We start from the raw sequence: 18776 nt of genomic DNA, 5'->3' as shown, positions 1-18776 counted from the left end.
GCAATCCTTTCTATGACAACAGAACACTGCCATCACCAACATTCTGACTTCAAAATTCTTATAGTTTGAAAAAGAAACTCAGTTCCTTTTTTTGTTTATGCTAGTAACACAGGTCACTGGTTTAATGTGCATAACCTTTTAAAGTTATTTCTTTGAGTAAACATTTGCTGGAAGATATCCCGTCTGGGTGATATCTTTTGCAAATGCCTGGTATTATGCTACCTAAACAAACTTGTCTTTGGTGAGCCCAAGACAAGACATGGGGTGGCCTTTCTAGAGGTATGCATCCTAGTATAATGACAGCCCAAGTGATATTACAATATCTGAAAATGAAAGAACAGAGTGGGGAAGACTGATGGTGTTTACGTTCTGTAGTTGCTAGAAGTGAAAGGATAGCGATGACTGATGAAGGCTAAGATACATTAATGAGGGAAGCTTGTTCTACTTACCAAGGATGTGAGTTGACAGACTTTAGATATCATGCTGGCATGTCTGGGAATGAAATGTATCTGGTGAGTAGAGCCTACGTAAGCACATAGGCAAGACATCCACTCAAAACCAAAATTATGGATGTCTGCAACATGAAATACATGAACTATTTACCTAAGGAAGATAAAACCATGCTAAAATAAAAACAAACAAAATGTGCCTACTTTAAAAAAAAATATCATGGAAGGAGGACTAAATATCAGACTAAAAAGGTGAAACAAAAAGAAGTGTAAATGAACAAAGCAAACCTTCAGCATGAGGCTGCAGGGGATGCTTGTGGTTGTTAAAGCACACACGGCTCTGCCAGAGGAAAGTTCGTTCTTTTTTTTTTTAATAAGCTTTTAACCAAAAGTTAGTTATCCTTATTAGACTAGCAGATGTGAATAGTTATCATAGAGGAATATTAATGTCCTTGAAGTTCAGCTGATTAACAACATTTAAGGCTGTATCATATTATTTTTAAGCAGGGAACTTTAGCTTAAAAACTCCAAGTCTTTCAAAAACTTTTTTATCTCTTATCTTCTTCTCTTACACATCAGTAGGTGAAGTCAGTGCTGGGTATTTACTTATGTTTCCTTAAATACCAAGAAGACCAAAGATATTTAAACATTATACATGATGTACTTCATGGAGGTGGGAGAAAAATGTACAGAAATATGCCCTTTCTTGGGATGCCTCAACTCACACACCTTCCTGGAAAAGACAAAAGGGCAAACAAAAAAAACCACCCATGAGAAAAAAAAACAGATGCTTGTGTTTCTTTGTCACCTTCCATGTCATATGAAAATACCTCTTCCAAAATTTGAAAGCATTTCGTAAGAGCAGTCAGAAGCATATTGTTTTTTTTCTTTTTCCTTTTCAAAGCAAAGTTCCACCCTTGCTGTCTGTCTCTCTTTTTTTTCCTCTCTCTTAAAAAAAAAAAAAAAAAAAAAAAAGTTTTGAGAATTTCATTTTTCTATTCACTGCAGTCCTGGCCAAAGTAAAGCCCTCTTTTACATTGACGTCAAGATCTTTACTAAGATTAGGGTTTCATTTCTCTATTGCAGCAATTAGCTAGGGAATGTATAAAAGGCTTCAGGGAAGCAAGCTAGGACTCCAGAGGGGAAAGCACTTTGCACCATAGGCAGATAGCGAGGGAGAGGGCGAGAGGAGGAAGGCAGGAATACAGGGAGGCGGCGGGGCGGGGGGGGCGGGGGGAGGGAAAGAGGGAGGGAGGAAGGAACAGAAAGTTTATGTACATAAACCTTTTTTAAAAAAAACTATTGTTGCACCTGGTAGCTGGCTTTACTGACACAGAAATGAGAGGTCTGCTCAATGCTTAAATAGCTGAGAAACAATGGGATAGTGCAGGAAAGTTAACAATTAACAGTCTCAGCTTAAATTTTGTAACTGCAGGGAACTGGAAACACAGCTGCCTCTCTCTTCAACAAAATCAGGTCTCCTGGTTAAGGGAAGAATTTCTGTTAACATCTTAGTTTCTGAAAAATAAGCAGCTCCGAGTTGAATGAGTATCATGCAGTTAATGGGTTTAACCAGCCTGCTCATATTTAACTATCTCTGCTCATTTTAAAGAGAGCAGCTGAGAGAGGGGTAACGGAGCTTTTGAAATGCTTTTTACTTTACTTTTTTAAATGAGAGTACAGAGCAAAAAAGGGAGCTGAAGGCATCCGGCTGAAGAGAAGCAGCAAAGGAAGATGGGTCTGCTAAGTGTGGATTTGCTGATTACGCTTCAGATCTTGCCGGTCTTTTTTTCCAATTGCCTCTTCCTTGCACTGTATGACTCTGTGATCCTCCTGAAGCACATGGTGCTATTTCTGAGCCGGTCTAAGTCCGGGCGCGGTGAGTGGCGGAGGATGCTGACCTCGGAGGGGCTGCGCTGCGTGTGGAACAGCTTCCTTCTGGACGCCTACAAGCAGGTGGGTACCCGGGGCTGGGCACCGCCGCGCTGGGGTGGGTAAGCCGGGAGGAACATCCCTGCTGCCAACGGAGAAGGGAAGGGAATGGTGCTGTGCGGTGCAGACTAGCCACTATTTGACGTTTAGTTTGATGGGAGAGGTATAAGCTGAAAGGAGCACTAGGGTTCACAAGATTCGGGAGCTGCTCTGTCTCTGCTCTGCCACTAACTCTCTGTGCAACCATGGCCATGTCACTTAGTTTAGCTGTGCCTTAGTTTCCCCACCAGTACAAATAATACCCTTCATGTTTATAAAGTATAATTGTAAAATGCTCTCGATGGTTAATTGTTCGCCATGTGAGATCCTCAGAGATTATACAAAGACCACCTCTTCAGATAGAGCTCTATGTAGATAGATGTAACACAGAAGTGTTACATAGTGATTCTATGTCACATAGAAGTGTTTTAATTAGACTAAAAGATGGAAATGAACCTTTGTCATTACACTGGCATTTTCTATTACTCATGTTAATTTTTATATTGGAGGAAGAATCCAAGTAATAGTAAAACTGAGACACAGTGAAACAGTGAGACTTTTCTTCGCGTAAGCAGGGACAGAGGGACATGTCAGATTAAAAATGAACTTGACTAGTTGAGGGACAGCTGTCTGATGATTTAAGTTACTAAAACCAATAGCAGTTATGCAATATGAACTTCTTTTTTCCTTTTAAGATTTCTACAATCATTACCCTGTGGTACTGCCCAGGTCTCATGAGGTAGTTACCGTTATAAATTGAAAAGGTGGACCCAAAAAGATGAAATTTCTTGCACAGGCCACCCAGTTAGTAAGGAGAACTGGATTCAGAGCTCTGTGGCTTCCAAAACAGTGCTTAGTCTGTTAATGTGTTGTCTTATTTAGACCATCTAATTTAACATACCCCATGTGATGTCATGAGGTCATCCAAATGATACCTCTGTATCTTCTCAAATATTTCTTTTTGTATCACCTTCCCCCAGTCTTCTTTAGCTCCCCCATAATGGCTTTTGTATTTGCTCTTGTCTAGAGATGTGAAGAGCTGGTGGTGTTGGTGTTTGCTGGCTTTGTGATATAGAATACATGCTACTTAGCCTAAAACCAAGCCCTGGGGACATTAATTTTCAGTGTAAGACAAATATAAATAACACTAGCTTTTACCAAATAGGTCAACCTCGTACTGCCACCCTAGGAATCAGCCAGCTGGCTACCCAAATAAAGTAATGCTGAATGAAGCTCACTATTCTCCTAGACCTTCTAGTTTCTGGTTTTAGTCTCTTCACAGACATCAAGTAAGTACATTTTACAGTGGCCTTGTTAAATGGACTGGTGAACACAATTGTTCCCATTTTACAGACAAGACAAGGCAAGGCAGGACAGTTAACATGTGACCTGGTCAGGTCTCCAGTGGAGGTTGGTAACACAAGCTCTGAAACAGTCAAGTTTCCAGTTCTCACATTTGAGACTGGTATGTGATCCAGGGTCTGGAGAAGTTGTGGAGCTGTAAGAAACCTTATATCCATGAGGTATTGTCAATCTCATTTTGCTTAAATAACACAAAATGATTTAAAATAAAGATGTCACGTGCCTTTCCATACTTTCTGAAGTCATACTTTGCCTTTTCTTCAGTATTGTTGGTGTCAGCCATAGAAGCTACAGGGAAGATGACACTGTGCTATTTTTGGTGTTAGCAATGAAACTCATACTTTGAACTTTGGTAATTAAAAACTCCTCCTTATCATCATTAAATAACCAAGGTTGTTCAGGCCGATCAGGCTTTAAGGTCCCTAGAATGAATTCTGGGCTTCAATGAACTCGGCAGAAAAATGCATACAAACAAATAAATTTATCACCTTGTTCCAATAACAGGGAAAAAAACATTCATACCAGCTATCCTTAAGACGAAACTAATTGACCAACACTTCATGGAAAGACTCTGTTTTCCGTAATAGAATTATGGGCCATAATGACAGAAGATCATTGGAAACGCTTGATGGTCACAAAAAGGTAGATAAACATAAAAGTCAAAATTATAGAGGGAACACAACAAACTGAGGAGCAATATTAGAAGAGTCATCACCTCCGCAAAAGAGGAGAATCTTCTGCTGCTTCTGTAAGGAAGAAGAAGAAAAAAATGTTTCGGAGAGAAAGTTGCACTGGTAGAGTTGAAAAAATTTAAAATACACCATGCTTTGTGACATGTTTAAAAAAGCATGAGAAATAATAAAATATGTTAAAGACTGTCTCACAAAGCATCCTTTTCCTTAAATTATCTTTCTCTAAATCCCGAATAGGACTGCCCAGTTGTGATATTTTAATCTTAGACAATTAGTGAGGGTATGAAATGAAAATATTATGGAAACAGGGTTCTAAACAACATTGTCAAGATATAGTCGATACCGTGATTGCTTATTGCTCCAGTTTGCCAGCTGAAGCCAGGTATTAGCAAAGTACTTAAGCAGGTGCTTAAGTTCATTCCATTGAGGAGTATTTATGAGATAAGTTTATCAGTTAGAATAGCAGAATTGCAGATACCTGAAAAAAAACAGAACTAGACTGCCAGTTAGCAGAAGAATGGATGTAACTATACTTGGTTTTACTATGTTTTGTGTCACTTAGACAGAACTCTTCCTGAGTACATTTCATAACATTTTTCACAAAAGTACTTGATGTAAAGTTTCTATTCACAGAAAAATTTAGTGTAAGCCATTCCAGAAAAACTCTGTGCATAGATACTAGGTTCTGGATTAAAGTAAATTTATTCCAAGAAAGGAACTCTGCCTTAAAAGCATGCAGACTGTCCCAGAATTAAGTGATTTTGTTTCAATTCTACTGTGCACAAGAGATGATCTTTGAAGAGGTAGGGTATATTTGAAAATAGCTATTCCGATGCATTTTCCCTTCTAGAAAAGTTTTTGAATATCTTATTCAAATTTCAATTTATTTTTGTTCTGCTTTTTGTTGTTATGAAGTACTATTGTACATGACATTTTGGTTAGGGCAATTATTTAATAAGCATTATTACCTAGCAACAGTTGAGGATTTTAACATCCTCAGTGGGGAAGCAATGCAGTTTGTTGTATTGTATACAGAGTATATTCAGTGTTTTTGTTTATTGGAGCTTTCTATATGACTTGTTTTCTCCACATTTTACAGTCCCACTGGAATCAAAATGATTGATCTTGTGTTTATTTTTATTTTCTTATGTAAACTTTATCAATGATTAATATATTTCTTTTTACTTCCTTAGCTCTGAGTTCAGTACCCGTCACACAGTGTTGATACTGTCTACACTGCACCGGCTTTGTGATATATAGAACATACTCCTTTTCTGAGAGGCAAGCGTCTCTTACATTACAACAAGGGAGTCTTTAGGACCAGCTTAATTGTCATAACAGAGATAAATAGAGCTAGTAGTCAAGCTACATTAACTTTATGTAATTGAAAGAGTGCAACTATTTTATTTAAATGCTATTTTTCTAATTTACTGTGCTCTGTTTATCCACAGAAATGAGTGGATTGACTCCTGAAAAGCAAATCATGTATGCATGTATGTGTAGATATCTACACTTTCATGTGTGTTTGTATGTATATAGATATATATGTGCGTATATTTGTACGTATAATACATACATATACGTAGATGTGTATAAGTGCAGAAATACACACATAGGCATACGTAATTGCTCTTTCAGGAGTCAGTCCTCTCATTTCTCTGTATATGTATACACATAAATATATGTACACATATGTATAGGTATGAAGAATGCTCTCGTAGCTATGGGCGTAACATGCATGTGTGTCTAAATGTATGTTACAGCCCTCAGAAGATTGCCGGTATCTCAGGTGATGGACGGTGATAGGTGTGTGTATGTACTTGTAGAGCTTTTTACTCTCTTTAGAATGGGCCAGCAGCAAGCTCTGCTGTGACAGATCCAGCAAGGATATAATGATTGGCACAGGATCCCAACTTCACAGCATAGACACAGCTCTGGATGTAGCAGCAAGTGGACTGGTTCAGTAAACACCCAGTGGGATTTTCCTGAGATTTCAGGGAGGCACAATTATATTACTTTTGGCTACTTCTGCCTGGCTTATAGGTACATCATTTATTCCTAAAATAAATCAGTACACAAAGCAGGACAGCCTGAAATGGTCATGTTAAGTGCATGCTGAACAGCATTATCACAAAGCTGTATGTGAAAGTAATATGATGGCATGATCCTTTACCTGCTCTTTGGCTGTCCAGTAACTGATTTCTGGGGAAATTTTCGAAAGGTTAGAACAAAGACATAACCTCTATACTTACTACTTGTATTTATTTTCTCTGGCAAGGTAAGGAAGTGTCTCTTTCTGCATTTAACAGTGATAAAGGGAATTTGGGAAAGAGTGTGGTGTATAGTTTCAGGGTTTAGAGCTAGACATTGTGTGGTATTAAAAATATTTTATTGGTTTTACAAAGTTCAGCCTTAGCAGAATTGTTTTCATTGACATTTTCAAATGAAAACAGTCTTGAAAGAAGTGAGAAAAACAAAACAAAACCACAATTAAAACCTTTCCTGCAGTGTTTGGAACATAAATTCAACAGGATTTGGGTTTGTCATTGTCATTATTATTAAAACATTGTCATTATTATTAATATATAATCATGTTTGTTATAGTAGTGTCTGAAGACCAACCCAGACCAGGGATCCATTGTATTAGGCAGTGTCCTAAACAAGAGGAGCAGACAGTTTGTTGCATGGAGCTTACAGGTCAAACACTGAAGACAGACAAGGGGTAGGGAAAGAAATATGACAACTCCTGTCCCACATGGGGTCTCATCCTACCTGTTTCATTTTACAGATCTAACTTCACTTCTTCCACACCACCTCTTGGCAGTCTTTCATTTTCACCTTTCTGTGTGAAAAACTGACTGAAAGGACTGCTTGCTTTTCTGTCAAACCCTTGTGAAAACCCCCTTCTGCTGTGGTAGGCACAGAAAATTAGCTAACAGGCACCACCCAGGAAAAGGATCATACCCAGTCCTTGCGCCCCAGCTTTTCCTCTCCAACAAAACCACCACTGTGTATTCATACAGTGTTAAAGCTAGGTGGAAAAAACCCTATATATACAAATTAATTTCAAATGTCCCCCAGGTGCTGACTAATAAAGACTGGTGAAGGCCTCTGTCACCTCTAGGTATGAATCCACAAGGGCAGCAAGTGGCCCAGAGGCCATGATGTCACAGACCATGCTCCCATCTTGAGGGAGACATAAGCCCTTAAGAAGCTTGTTGTAGGCTCCCTGATCAGAGGAACTAAAGTTATCCATTTTCTTTTATAAGAGTGCAAAGCAAAAGGCTCCCTTATGCTTTCCCTCTGCCACACATACTCATTTGTGGGACTGGCAGTTTTTAAATAAAGAGAGCAACATTTGGCTAGTTATTTTTATCCAGACTGTGCCCTTTTGTCTCCTACTTTCTTCCTTCAGCTTTACACACCTGATCTTAAATAAAAGACTCTGGATTCTGGGAGAATTCCAGTCAATTCAAATCTCTGCTCTCCGATTCAAGTAATTGGGTCTCTTAAAGCAAGCTGCCACCTCCCCATGACAAATGAAGAGCTTCCACTCATGTATACTACTACAGACGAGGGCCTCCGGTAGTTTTTATCCACCATACAACTCTGGGTCATGTAAATAAAAAAATAATAATTTGTGTAATTCTCTGGCCAGACTCTGATTATGATTTGGATGAAACACTGAGAAATATTGGGTTGTTCAGAGGCTATATTTAGCTGAATCGGATCAAATCAAATCAGAGAATTTGAAAAAGCAAAAACTCTGGGGATTCAGTTCATTGCCAGTTGCTGGACTTCAGTCCCAAACACAGCATGTCCATATTTAAATGGCTAATATCACAGAATGCTAATTGTCTGGCAACACCTATTTTCTTTAGGGGGTTACACAGCCTGATGAGTCTGCCCAGCTGTCTGAAAATCCCTCATACAGGGAATGAAAGCCATATTCCAGTGCACAGGATCCCAGGAGGGTTATGCTAAAGCTGGTAAAAGCAAAATGAGAAAAAAGAAAAGGTAAATGAGGAGGTGATGTTTTGTCCATAGGGCTTTTCCTAGTCCTCATGGAGAATGTACAACAAAGTTAGCAGTATGTGCTATTTCTAGCCTGTAGTTTATGAATAGGGCTTTCTTTCCTGCTCTTAAGTCTCCTTCATTTTGCAATCTTGTGCTAAAGCATCAGCAGCCTTGTTCCCTTTTCACTCTGCATGCAGACTTGGAGAAGGAGATGCAGTACCAAGGCTGTCAACACAAAATTTTCACAAATGATGCAAGTCACTGCTTTGGTGTTGGGCTGGTGCTTGCTCTTGTTGTTGGCCTACCTTGTGTGTCCCATGGATTCTTTATAGGAGGGGGTGCCTGGGCGCTGCCTGGTTTCCACCTCATCCAGAAGACTGTCACCGAATGCCCGAATATTCATGTACATAAGTACGTGATTATAAAAATACTGGATTGCGTGTGAGGGGAATTCTGCTAGTTTGTTTCTCAGAATTTATATTTTGCCTGCCTTTGTGTAAGATTTCAAAAGCATTTTGGCTGAATACATGGGGGTTTTTGTTTGTTTTCTCATTGCTTGATTTTCTTTTCCAAGAGCTATTTTTTCTTTCAATAACAACAAAGAAGACAGCCAAAGCCTACAATGCAGATGATCAGCAAGGATGATATTGTCATCCTGTGTCAATCGGTTCTGAGCCTGGTGAAATAAAGAGTCCCTTTGGGAACGTCAGCGCTTCATCAAGACCAATTAGTGGAGATGCTGCTGCTTATGTTTAAGCATTAACGACTGGGCAGGGCTGCTTTTTGGAGTGTCCGACACTGGCATGGAACAAGGCACCGACCTAATTACTCCTATACAAGAGCAGAAAATGCCTCATGAATGCCTGCTTGGCAAGGATGTCTCATTAAGCGGGAAAAAACCAACACAAGCCCTCCTAGAAACAAAAATTAAGATGATAGGTAACCTGCGGCCAATGAGACTTACTCCGTGGCTGTGGGAAATTAAGAGAAACTGCTATAAGGTGATGTAGGGCATATTTGTACTTTATTTCCTAAATCAATCTATTTTTTGGTCAGTAAGGAGTATGATAATAATAATGCAAAATTATTATAATAATGCAAACTTGCGTAGCTGGAGAACATTGAAATACATTGCCACCCTTGGTATCAGTGTTAAATAGCACTTGAAGGGCATTCTTACGCTGGTGTTCGATGGGATATGTTTTGGTTTTTTTCCATCAGGGTTTGCAAACTTACCTAGGAATAGATGTGTTTGGTAGACCTAAGTGAAGAGTTGGTAATGAAGAGCTTACAATATGTGGCCTCTTTTTCTGCTTAAATATGATCAAGAAACAGACTGTGGTTTCCCAGTTCAAGAGTGTTGGTTAGAGTATTTTCAGCCATAATAGTTTTATTAAAATAAAACCAGAAGAGTGAGGGGAAACAGATGTTCAGATGTTTCTTGTCTCCTGAGCAGCTCTGTTCAGTGCTGAGTTTTAGCTGCTCCCATCCTTTTTCCTTTACTTTTCTTCTCTGAAGAGTGCCAGCAAATATTAGAAATTCAAAGTGTATTGCTTAATTGTGATTTATGAGATAAATCACATGTCATTACTTCTTTGACTAGATGAGAGCATACTCCTAAATACTGAGGTCCATTATTCATCGAGGGAGTGGGTGCAGCACAAATACTTACATGTCAGGCTTTGCCCAAAAGGCACATTTTGGGCAAGCTAGCTCTGAAAAAGCATTTGCTTGGTACTGCAAGAACAGTTAAGCTTTCTAGGTAGAGAGGGATCTAGTGTTTGTGGAGATGTGTTTCTTGAGTTGTGCCCTTTTTTGGTAGTTGCCAACTTACCACAAAACGCTGAGTTGTCTAGCTGATTTATGGATTGAATGCAGCCCTCAGAATGATTATATGGCTGCCACATGACCTTGACCTGTGTATTTCTTTGCTCAGGTCTGGCCCTTTACCTTACTCCTGTTTTACCTATCTTACTGCACAGAATGGCAGAGAGAAATGAGATCTTCAACAGGTGCACAGAAGAATACATACTACCTGCTAAGGTGTAGGTGGCCTGTAGCCACACTTCTTAAACACTGCAAGATGCTTAATGCTACAGCCTCAGTCTCTGAGCCTGCCTCTCTCCAGATAGATCCTTTCTTCTCAAAAAGTGGGATACAGCTCTTTTCCTTGAGTTCAACAGATAGCACACTCACAGAGCAGGTCCTAATCTCAGCTATTTCAAACCTCAGTAGCTTTTGTAGGCAAATGAGCACAGGGGTTTTTTTTAACTGTTACTGAGTCTCTAGCAGATAGCAATGCTGCAGATGCAGGTTTATGGAGAGGGGAGCCACAAGGGATTGTGCTTTCCTGGGGCATCACTTGCTTCCCTTGCCTTCAGTGCACCTGCAGCTGCACATCCCCTGTTCCCAGTGGCATGATCACTATGTGCTTGGCCTGGAGAGATCTGTGGGGCTCAGGAAGCCTTTCTTTCTGTGTCTCTCTTCCTTGTTGATCTCCAAGTGAATGGCCACACAGTTGTGTCTCAATTTGCCCCACAGAAAATAGTCAAAATGATGTTTATATCAAGCACCAACATGCTGTGAGATCTTCTCATGTAGCTGTGAATTCTGGCAGCTTTAAGGACAGTGTCTTAGAAACTCTTGCCTCTGTTGCTATTCTGATTAAATAATGCCAAATCATTAATAACTGTAGATTTGTTCAAGGTAGTCAGTTTTCTCAGGAAGAAATGGAGGATCCAGTATCTACAATATACTTGCCTCTGGATCTGTGTGCAGCAGCAATAGCATCAGTTAAGTATTCAGCTGTTAACTTCTTACTGTATCTGACTTACCAAGATACCCTATAATGTAATGTAGAATAGCAGTGCACCAAAAATCAAGTTATTTATTCAGTTTTTACACAGTTCTCATTCAGCATTAACTTCTGTTGACTTCAGTTGGAATGTAGCTTCAGCAAGAAATAAAATACAAAAGACTTCAGTATTTGGCCCTGTATGTTTCCTTCAAAGCAACAGTTCTGAACATAATCAAATAGACAGAAGACAGTTGTACTAGAGCTTGATGTTAAAGGCAGATATATAGGAATTGCTGTGGCAGACCTCATTAAAAACTTACTGTCTTATGTAATAATATTTTGTGGTTCTATAACAGTTATCAGCTAAGGATCTTGGAGCCCTCTGCAGGCTTCACCGTGTTCTGGCAGTCCCTTCTGTGAGATGCTTATGTTTTGTCTTTTTCCTATAGGCAGGGAAATAGAAATGGCCAGGCCAAATGACTTTTCCACAATTGCCTGTTGGGTCTGAGTTAGATCTGGGGTTAGAGTTGAGAACAGTTCTTTTTCACTTCACCCCACTTCAGCCATCATATAAACTTTCCCCTTTTCCTGCTGCTTTTTTCCCAATCATCTTCCAGAGAAACATTGCAGTAGAAGGAAATGTGTCACTCGATCACTAATGCAAAGTAGATAGAAAACCCTTTGGAGAGCTCAATATTGGATGGTCCACTGACAAAACAGAATGATATCTTGAGTGGGTGTCTGCAGAGATCTTTTGTGTTTGGTACTCTTGAGTATTTTCCTTCTTGGATTGCAGGATTGAAGAGAATATACACACATGAAATCTGAAAACTTCTCAAAATTGAAAGGCACTGCATATGCAGATGTGAAAATCAGGAATGCAATGCAGAATGATTTTGGAGGATTGAAAAAATGGCTTGAAATATAGGATGCAGTGCAGTGGGGCCAAGTGTAAAGCACCAAATTGAGGCTGGAATGATGAATTACCAAATTCCGTGATGGGGAGCAACTAGAAAGGCAGAAAAAGGGACCTAGGCATTAAAACTTCTCACTAGCCAACCCCTAGTCAACAGTCTACCGTTTTTCGAAAAAAAGTAATGTTTTGTAAAAAGCAAACATCTGGAATGTATAAACAGGTGTAGGCTGTGAGATACAAGAAGTAATTGTCTGATTATTCTGAGAATTAGTAAAAACTCTTTGAACACTGCTCTTCAGGGAAGGTGTGAACCAAGTGGAGAGAAGCCAGAGTATGGCAGTGAAAAAATCATGTCTAGAAAACTTCGCTCACAGAGAAATGTTAGAAGAAAGTGGAGGTTAGTATGTCTGAAACCAAATAAGAGTCTGTAAATACATAAGGGTGAACAGGACTGTGTGTGTAGTGGACAGGAGGGCAAGACAGGTCTCTGATCAAATTATCTAATAATAATGAAGTGATACAACTGTCAGGAATGCCACATTTCCCTGCACTGTGAATAGAGATGGACTAGACAGACTTTTTGAAGCTGCTGCTTGTGATGATTTGCCATATCCCCATGCTAGTGCCCATGCAAGTGGTTAGGTGTACTCTTTGAACAGGTGACTATTTGAAGAGAGTTGTCTTAAGGATAGTGAACAAGCAAGTCGCACTAACTTGCTCTGTTTTAATTTGTTTTGCCGTCAGGTCAAACTGGGAGGAGAAGCCCCAAACTCCAGTGTAATCCACATAGCCAAGGGTAGTGATGGCAGCAGTAGCAGCTGGAAGAGTGTCAGTGGCAAGTGTGGAACCAAATGCCACCTTCTGGATTTTGCCAACTCTGAGCGGCCACTGGTGGTCAACTTTGGTTCAGCTACCTGACCACCGTTCACAAGCCAGCTGTCGGCCTTCAGCAAGCTGGTGGAGGAGTTCTCTGGTGTGGCTGACTTTCTGTTGGTCTACATTGATGAGGCTCACCCGTCAGATGGCTGGGCTGCCCCTGGAATCTCTCCCTCTTCATTTGAAGTTAAGAAACACAGGAACCAGGAAGACCGATGTGCAGCTGCTCACCAGCTCCTAGAGCGCTTTTCATTGCCACCCCAGTGCCAAGTGGTGGCTGACTGCATGGATAACAATGCCAATGTGGCCTATGGGGTTTCATTTGAGCGAGTATGCATTGTGCAGAGACAAAAAATCGCCTACCTGGGAGGTAAAGGCCCCTTTTTCTACAATCTTCAGGAGGTTCGGCTTTGGCTGGAACAAAACTTCAGCAAAAGATGAAATCCATTCTCTGCAGAAGCTATGTCAACAGATGTGTCCCTTTAAGGTGATGTAAAAGGGAAAAAAAGAAAACATATGTTGGTTTGAATAAGGCCTTTCAGATGATTGCAGGAGAACACATTTGATTAAGGTCAAATGAACGTTAACTAGGAAAAGAAAATAAAGCAAAAAACTAACTCCACAGAAACATTACTGTATGAAAAAAATCCCACTCCTGCGCTTGCTACGGGACAGAAGAGGTGAAGATGCTTCTGTGAAAAGGTGCTGCTGGCAAGCAGGAACAGTGGTGAGGTCTGCCAGGAACCCATCTCATGAAGTGTCTACTCTGGGGTGATCCAGAAGCGTTCTTGCTTGGAAGACCATCCATGGAAAGGCAATCCATGAATTCAATCAGTAACGTTTCTTTACCCTCCTGCGGCCAGTGCAAGCGAACTGGGAGGAGCCAGGAGGCTTGCAATTACTTTGCAGTCGAGTGTGGCAATCGTCCTCTCTCTTAGAGATTTTTATTGTTCAGAGACTACAGGAACCACCATGCAATGCATCTTGCATGCAGATTGGCTGCTCAGATCAAGATGAAACATTGTATGCTGGTATTTGTACTCTATGGACACCTCTGCACAGCATATTAACTATGTAATTCTAGCTATATGTTTGTATCCAGTATGCAGGCCTGTGCCTGCTGAGAAAGAGGCTAAAAAGTCTATGGAGTTGGACCAAAAAGATAAAGGTGATTGAATAAGCCCATTGCAATTTGAAAACTAAATACCTGGACTATTTGTAACAAAACAGCGAGAACCATCTAGAGCGTGCATCATGAGACAAAACTCAGCTGATGCCAACCAATCCTCGGTTCTCAGAGCTGACAACACACATTTATCAATATTGTCCGGTTCTCTTCTGTTTCTTTATCCAGCTCGATTTCTTTCTGTCTAGCAATAGGCTTAAAGGTAATTTCATTTTTAGCTTTTTAAAAAGTAACTTATTTCTCTCTTTTATTTTTATTTGAGATAATGTCCTTACAGATGTATTTTGGGGATGGGGGAACTTATACACAACTTTACCTCATTGAAATGGAAACCCATCTTGTCATTTACCCTTTTAAATGTAGTCATGCTGATTTTTGCTATCTTAGCTACCTGCAACTAGTTTATAGCTATGTTAGTCTGGCTGGTAGTTAAGTTATTTGCAGCCTCAGAATTGATTACTGTAGTTCCACTACCAGATGAGGTGACAGTCTGTTTGTTTCATTTGTGTTCTCGAAAGCCTTCCCAGAGAAACAGGGAGGGAAAGTAGTGTGAATTAATGTAAGTGTAAAAGGTGGCAGAATTTTCATACAAATGGGTCTGAGGAATTATTAGTTATGTTTAAAGAGATATTGTCAACTATAGAGTATACATTAAGTTTAGGTATTCCTAAAACTAAAATGATTTGATCAAGCCTGATGAAAAGGTAAGTTTATAATGAGCTAACCCGTTAGAGCTGATAAATGAAAACCCATAAAGAGATGGACTGTCCAAGTTTTCTCTCAACTTAGGCAGAAACATGAAACAGATAAACAGGGTAAGTGGAAAAAATAAAATTAATTTTTTTAATTTCTCATCCTGTCAGTTGTCAGAAATGTGATATATTAATACTAACACAGGAAAGAACGGAAGACATATACATAAATATTTTCAATGTCCCTTTAATATTGTGTATTTCTTCTTGCTTGGCTGTTGGTCAACTTAGCCAATGTACAGGGCATTTGGAAATGTGTTTTCAAGCACAGATCTGAAATAATGACAGTAACATGAATGATTTCTCCTACAATCAGGTTCATGCTTCCCTTCCTTCTCAAATTTTCTTCTGCACACCGTTAAACAAATGCATACACACACACACAGTTTGGTAATGTATATCAGAGAAGCATGTAAAGAGTGGTCTTCAGACCTTCTGGGAAGGTCCCACATCTCAGAAGTCATGTGTCTGTGTGTGTGTGTCTATATGTTTGTATGCATTTATGTATGCATATATATCATATTTTTTAATGTATGTGTATACATATACATGCACACAGAAGTGGTGTCTAAGACCAATAATAATAATTTGTCTGTCCTCCCATTCATTAATGTTACTGTAACTCATTGCTCAGTGTGGAAGACTGACACATTTTCATGACTAACGGGGCTATATAACTGAAATCATAGTAACATAGTCAAACTACATGGTTTATTTAATCCAGTGTCCTACCTCTGACTGTATCAGATGCTTCAGGGGAAGTTGCAATAATTTCTTCTGGAATTTTCATTCGTTTCAGCCCTTATCATTTTTGTCTTGTCTAATGTGATTGTTGATGTCTCATCATCCCTATGAGAGGCTGATCCTGAGTTTTGAGATCTAAACAAGTCTTGAGGCGGGGAACACTAAAATAAAACCCCATCATGTTCAAGAACAAAGAAAAACAAATAAAACAAGATCTTTTTTTTTTTTTCAGATTTAAATTGGCTGCGTTTCAATGTCATTCTCATCTCTTGCTCTTGTATGCTAAAACAGTATAAGCAGTGATCCCAATTTTTCTTCTGTATGTCAGTGATTATATACTCTATATAGAAATTTACATACCTTTTGTTTGTTTCTTAAGACAAACAATAATACACATTCTTATACAGTTCCATATTCTTTGCTTGTTTCTGAATCTCTTCTGTTTTTGCTACACTGTCCTTTTACTCAGGTGAGTAAAGCTGTAGACATTACTCCAGGTGAAAATATGTATTGATATACCCAGCACAACATATTTTCCTTATTATATCCTATTCTTCAGTCCTCTGAAACTTTATTAATCCATAGCAACTCCATAGCCTTTGTAAACCTTAAACTAGTAAGTCTTTTCTTTCTCTCATCTTTCCCCCATCATACAGTTGAAGTCTGAAGTGTTTATCCAGGAAATGCTAGCCAAATGTTTAGCACAGCTGTTGAAACATACCTTTAGCTCAGAGGAGAGAGCCTGAGTTACTAATTCGGTTCGTTAATATCCCTTTGCATATCTAAAGTTACAGTTATTTTTCAAGACCATTTTCTCCTTTTGAATTTCCATTATTTTGTCTTGTTATTCATAGATGCCTGTTCATCACATAGTATAGAGGAATTATAAAATTGGCTCCTGTAAACGGGAAATCCACAAGGATTTTCCACAAGAAAAAATACACAATAACTTCATTACTTTCTTGGCAATATGAATATATTACCCTGCCCAAACCTTAAAGATAGTTCAGCCTCACTGATTATAAAGATAGAAATACATTTTGTAAATCCTTAAATTTACGCAGAAAATTTGTGGTCAGAAAGCAGAGTAAGTATTTCAAAGAGAAATAGGCTTAGAAGAAAAAAATATCTTTTGTAAGTTGCTGATAGAAATACAAGCTCATTTTTTTGTTGACAAAATTAAAACATTTTATAGAAAAGGTTTTAAACTAAACTCCATACATTGTCCTCAGTTAATGATAGAAGTGGCCATATGTCAGGTACTCAAAGTTATTGTAACAGTGGGTTGTTTTGAGTCCAGGCAGAAATTTGCTACCTTGCTAGCATCATACTTCACAATTGGTCTAGTCTGCTGTGAGGCTGGATGTGCTTTTGTCTCTTATTCTCACTGTTTGAGGGCACAAAATCATATTACTTGAGGTGCTTCAGTGTGACATACATATTGAGCAATAGCTCACAAAATAGGTGCCTGAAAGTATTCTGGAAGGCTGCTGTATATAATAGAGACCCCAATACTGTGTCTCAACATTAGTATGGGAAACTTCCAGTACTTCTTCATTTTGAGCAAAGTAAAAAGCTATTCTGGGCTATCATTCTACGTTGTTCTGTGCTTAGCATCATTATTTAGCACTGTATAAAATGAATGTAAAACATTTTGTACAGGTGAAAACGATAGCATTTTGCTCTTGCTTTGTGTAGACAATGACATAAATTTAAGGCAGCAGGAAAACATGCCCTGTCTATTAAAAAGAAAGAAATATATCATGAAATATATTGTTGAACAACTGTCTGAACACTTTGAAAAAAATGCAATCATTTTTATGAAGGTGGTGTTGGTGGGGAAACCCATAAAGCTTCTCAAAAAGGTATCAGTGCTGTGCGTTCAGGTGTGTGTGGGGAAGGAGGTTATGTTTCTGTATGTGTGAAAGTGGCTTTTCTGTGATGTGGGGTGTAGGTTTAAGAGTTTTTAAGACTTTCATTCAGTACTATAACCAAAGCAATAAGAGGTATCAGGTTAGGGAATACTGGCCAGTTTTGTTCTACGCCATGTCTGTGCCGGATCCATATTCAGTGATCTTTGGGCCCAATTTGGAGGCTTCAGAGAGGAGAGATTAGGGTGAGACAATGAAGGCTGGTGTGCTTATGAAGATCGCTAACAAAAGAGTAATTAACTCCGTTGGCGTTCAGATGCCCTCACACTGCCATTCCTCTGTGCACCTTAGTGTTTCTGTATTTGAAAGAGAGGTCTCTTTGGGACTGTTAGTAAGATCACCGGGGTGTAGATGCCTGTGTGTACTGACTATGTGTGTGTCATTGTTTCAATGTCAAAAATATACTTTGTAGGAGAGCCAGCAAAATTTTGTTACAATATGGTGCTCCATGAAATGTGCTTTTTAGATTTGTTTTCCTTGTATTATAATAAACAATAAAGGAAAATATACCTCTTCTGTGTCTCTTTATTCTTATATTGGTTATTGATACGCAGTGGAATTTTGACATTAGACCAAGGAGTCTTAAAACTGACTACTGCTTGGGATCTTACTTTCTGACAAAGAAGAGAATTTCTGAGGCATAATAAGCCTTTCCCAGATATAAACTTCAAACAAAGGACCTAAATGTTGGTTAAAGACTTTGATTACGGACAAATCAACTTTAGCTAAAGTGAATATCGCTTCCATGGTTTGATGCATTACTTGACTCAGCCTGTGTGCTTCTAATGTTCATGTTAATGAATCCACCAGCTTAAATGTGTTTTATAGAGTTAATGTGAAGTGGAAAGACATTGAGTTAGCATCCTGTTCAAATCTTTAAAGCCTTAAAGGTTTGTGAGCCTCACTATGTCATTTGGCTAGAGAAGAAGCATCCATTTTAAGTCATATATATAAAACATATAAATACTTCAAATGTTTTAGTTCTCTCTAAGATAGTGACTATTAGATAAAATCAAAAAAGAAGTAGCAAGCAGGAAAAATTACTCTTTATAAATCAGTATTTCACATATTTTGGTATGTATA

The 18776-nt window shown here is 38.9% G+C and overlaps 1 protein-coding gene across 3 annotated transcripts; it reads left to right on the top strand.

Moving 5' to 3' along the window:
- The first annotated feature begins 1706 nt into the window (after positions 1-1706).
- DIO2 (iodothyronine deiodinase 2) lies at positions 1707-18187 on the top strand. 3 transcript variants are annotated; one of them, XM_074910051.1, is made up of 2 exons: positions 1707-2405; positions 12949-18187. In XM_074910051.1, exons 1-2 carry the CDS (start codon positions 2184-2186, stop codon positions 13564-13566), a joined length of 840 nt encoding a protein of 279 aa, XP_074766152.1. In that variant the 5' UTR covers positions 1707-2183; the 3' UTR covers positions 13567-18187. The 3 variants fall into 3 exon arrangements, with proteins under 3 accessions (XP_074766152.1, XP_074766154.1, XP_074766155.1); XM_074910053.1 differs by having other exon boundaries at positions 12949-13521; XM_074910054.1 differs by having other exon boundaries at positions 1707-2328; positions 12949-13127.
- Positions 18188-18776: the final 589 nt, after the last annotated feature.

Source organism: Athene noctua, chromosome 6, assembly GCF_965140245.1.
Source record: "Athene noctua chromosome 6, bAthNoc1.hap1.1, whole genome shotgun sequence".
Taxonomy (NCBI): domain Eukaryota; kingdom Metazoa; phylum Chordata; class Aves; order Strigiformes; family Strigidae; genus Athene; species Athene noctua.
The sequence above is the reverse complement of the archived record's forward strand: the minus strand, read 5'-3'. Positions and strand labels throughout refer to the sequence as shown.

What these genes read in the sequence shown, in the direction of transcription:
- DIO2 (XM_074910054.1), top strand. Translation starts at nt 2,184, where the DNA reads ATGGGTCTGCTAAGTGTGGATTTGCTGATTACGCTTCAGATCTTGCCG. An exon ending in CCGGTCTAAGTCCGGGCGCG is followed by an intron (nt 2,329 to 12,948) that starts GTGAGTGGCGGA and finishes TTTTGCCGTCAG; the next exon opens with GTCAAACTGGGAGGAGAAGC.